The sequence below is a fragment of the Alligator sinensis genome, unplaced genomic scaffold, assembly GCF_000455745.1.
Source record: "Alligator sinensis unplaced genomic scaffold, ASM45574v1 scaffold1409_1, whole genome shotgun sequence".
NCBI lineage: Eukaryota > Metazoa > Chordata > Crocodylia > Alligatoridae > Alligator > Alligator sinensis.
In genome coordinates this window covers 80956-83025 of record NW_005843442.1, presented here as the reverse complement: position 1 = coordinate 83025, position 2070 = coordinate 80956, and the positions used below count along the sequence as shown (strand labels likewise).

At 65.5% G+C, this 2070-nt stretch overlaps 1 protein-coding gene across 1 annotated transcript in view; it reads right to left on the bottom strand.

Annotated features, from left to right (window-relative positions):
- ARMC5 (armadillo repeat containing 5) overlaps window positions 1-2070 on the bottom strand; it is a gene marked incomplete at its 5' end in the record, with an annotated part of 8362 nt that overhangs the window by 3842 nt on the left and 2450 nt on the right. The window contains 2 exons of the mRNA XM_025195244.1: window positions 4-661; window positions 787-1612. Of these exons, the coding sequence (XP_025051029.1) occupies window positions 4-661; window positions 787-1612 (1484 nt within the window). The remainder of the gene's footprint in view (window positions 1-3; window positions 662-786; window positions 1613-2070) is intronic.

Genomic DNA, 2070 nt, shown 5'->3' with positions numbered 1-2070 from the left:
CCGTAACGACGGCGTTGCCATGAGGTCACTGGGGGGCGGCTGCTGTGCCGATGATGTCACTGTGAGGTCACTGGGAAGGGGCTGCTGTGATGATGATGATGTCGCTGTGAGATCAATGGGTGACGACAGCTGCTGTGACAATGATGTTGCTGTGAGGTCTCCAGGTGGGGACTGCTGCGATGATGATAAAGTCACTGTGAGATCACCAGGTGGGGGCTGCCGTAGTGATGTCATTGCCGTGAGGTCGTCGGGTGGTGGCTGCCGTGATGATGACATCACCATGAGGTCATTGGGTGGTGCTTGCTGCAACGATGATGACATCGCTGTGGCATCACTGGGTGGCAGCTGCCATGATGACGATGGCGTTACTGTGAGGTCACCGGGTGGCAGCTGCTGTGATGTCAGGTGGCTGGACAGTCGTTTCCGTGACGACACTGGGGCCAGCAAGAGGTCAGAGGGCAGCCGTGGCCGTGGGAACACCAGCACCGGCGACGTCATCTCCAAGGCGTTTCTCGCTGATGTCAGCGCTGGGGGGGCAGGGCCTAGCTCAGGCTCCACCCCCGGGAGGTCCAGGACGGGGCTGAGGGACCGGTCAGGCGACCACTGCGGCGGGGAGACGTCCCCTGGGCTGGCGATGACGCCCTCCGACAGCAGCCATGACCTGCGGGGGGGGGGTAGGGTCACACAGAGGACCCAAATGTCCGGCCTCCCCCCACACCCCAGGGAACCCACGCGTCCAGTCCCCCCGTCCCCCCCAAAGAGCCCCGGTGCCCGGGCCCTGCCCACCTGAGGCTCTGGAAACTGGGCGACTCCCCCTCCGCAGCCGCCTCCCGCCCAGGCTCCTCGGGGTAGTCAGCAGAGGCAGCATCAGGCCCGTCCTCATCCTGCTCCTCCTCCACCTCCTCCCGCTTCTGCCGCCGACAGTTGGCATCCCCGGGTGGAGCACGGCCCTGGGCAGCCACCATGGCCACCAGCAGGGGCACAAGCCCCCCGGCCTCCAGGTCCTCCATTGCCTCGTGGTCATAGAAGAAGGCCACCAGGGCGCCCACCACGCGGCCGTGGCACCAGGCCTGGCACGGGTCCCGCAGCAGCGCCAGCATGGTCCCCAGCCCCCCAGCTGCCCGCACCCGGGCCCGGTTGACAGCCTCACGGCACAGCAGGCAGAGCGCCCGCACCAGGGCAGCGGGGGGGGGCCGGCGCTGTGCCACGGCGCTCACCACAGCCTCCACAGCACCGGCGCTGCCCAGAGCAGGGCCCAGCAAGCCCTGCAGACAGGCGTTGGCGAGGGCACCCAGCGCTGCGTCCTGGAGGGACTTCTTCTCGGCGCATGCCAGTGCAACGAGGGGTGGCAGAGCACCACCAGCGCTCAGCTGCTGTGCGCATGCACGGCTGCAGCCGCGGGTCAGCTCCAGGAGGGCGCGTACCGCCGCCGCCACCAACGGAGGGTCCCCGGCGCCCAGGCACGAGGCCACGGGGTGCACTGCACCCTGCTGCACCAGCGCTGCCCGGTGCTGTGTAGTGTCAGCCAGGCAGCGCAGCGCCCGCTCTGCACTCTGCAGGCAGGGGCTGGCCCCCCCGCCCACAGCCAGGGCCACCAGGGGGGGCACTGCACCTGCGGGGAGAGAAGGGGAACAGTTAGGGGCCCCTACATGCCTCAGGACCCCCAAACTGTCCCTTTTAATACCCTCCTTCTTGCCCTAAAAATCCCCCTGGGGACCCCCAAACTGCCCCCTACTCATCACCCCCAACATACCCCATAATCATCAAGCCATTAATAGCCCCCTAACTGCCCCCCCAAGATATCCCCAAATTGCCCTCTATTCACTGATCCTCCCGAGATACCCTCTGGAGAGTCCTATTCATTGCCCCACAAGATGCATCACAACCCTCAAACTGCCCCTGTTAATAGGCCTAGAGCTGTCCCCCAAGATACCCGCTAGGGACCCTCAAATTGCCCCCTACTCATTGTCCCCTCACCAGTCCCAATTTGCCCCCCATTTATGCCCCCCCCAAATACTACAAAACCACCAAGCTGCCCCTACTAATTGCCCCTCCACTTACCCCCTGGGG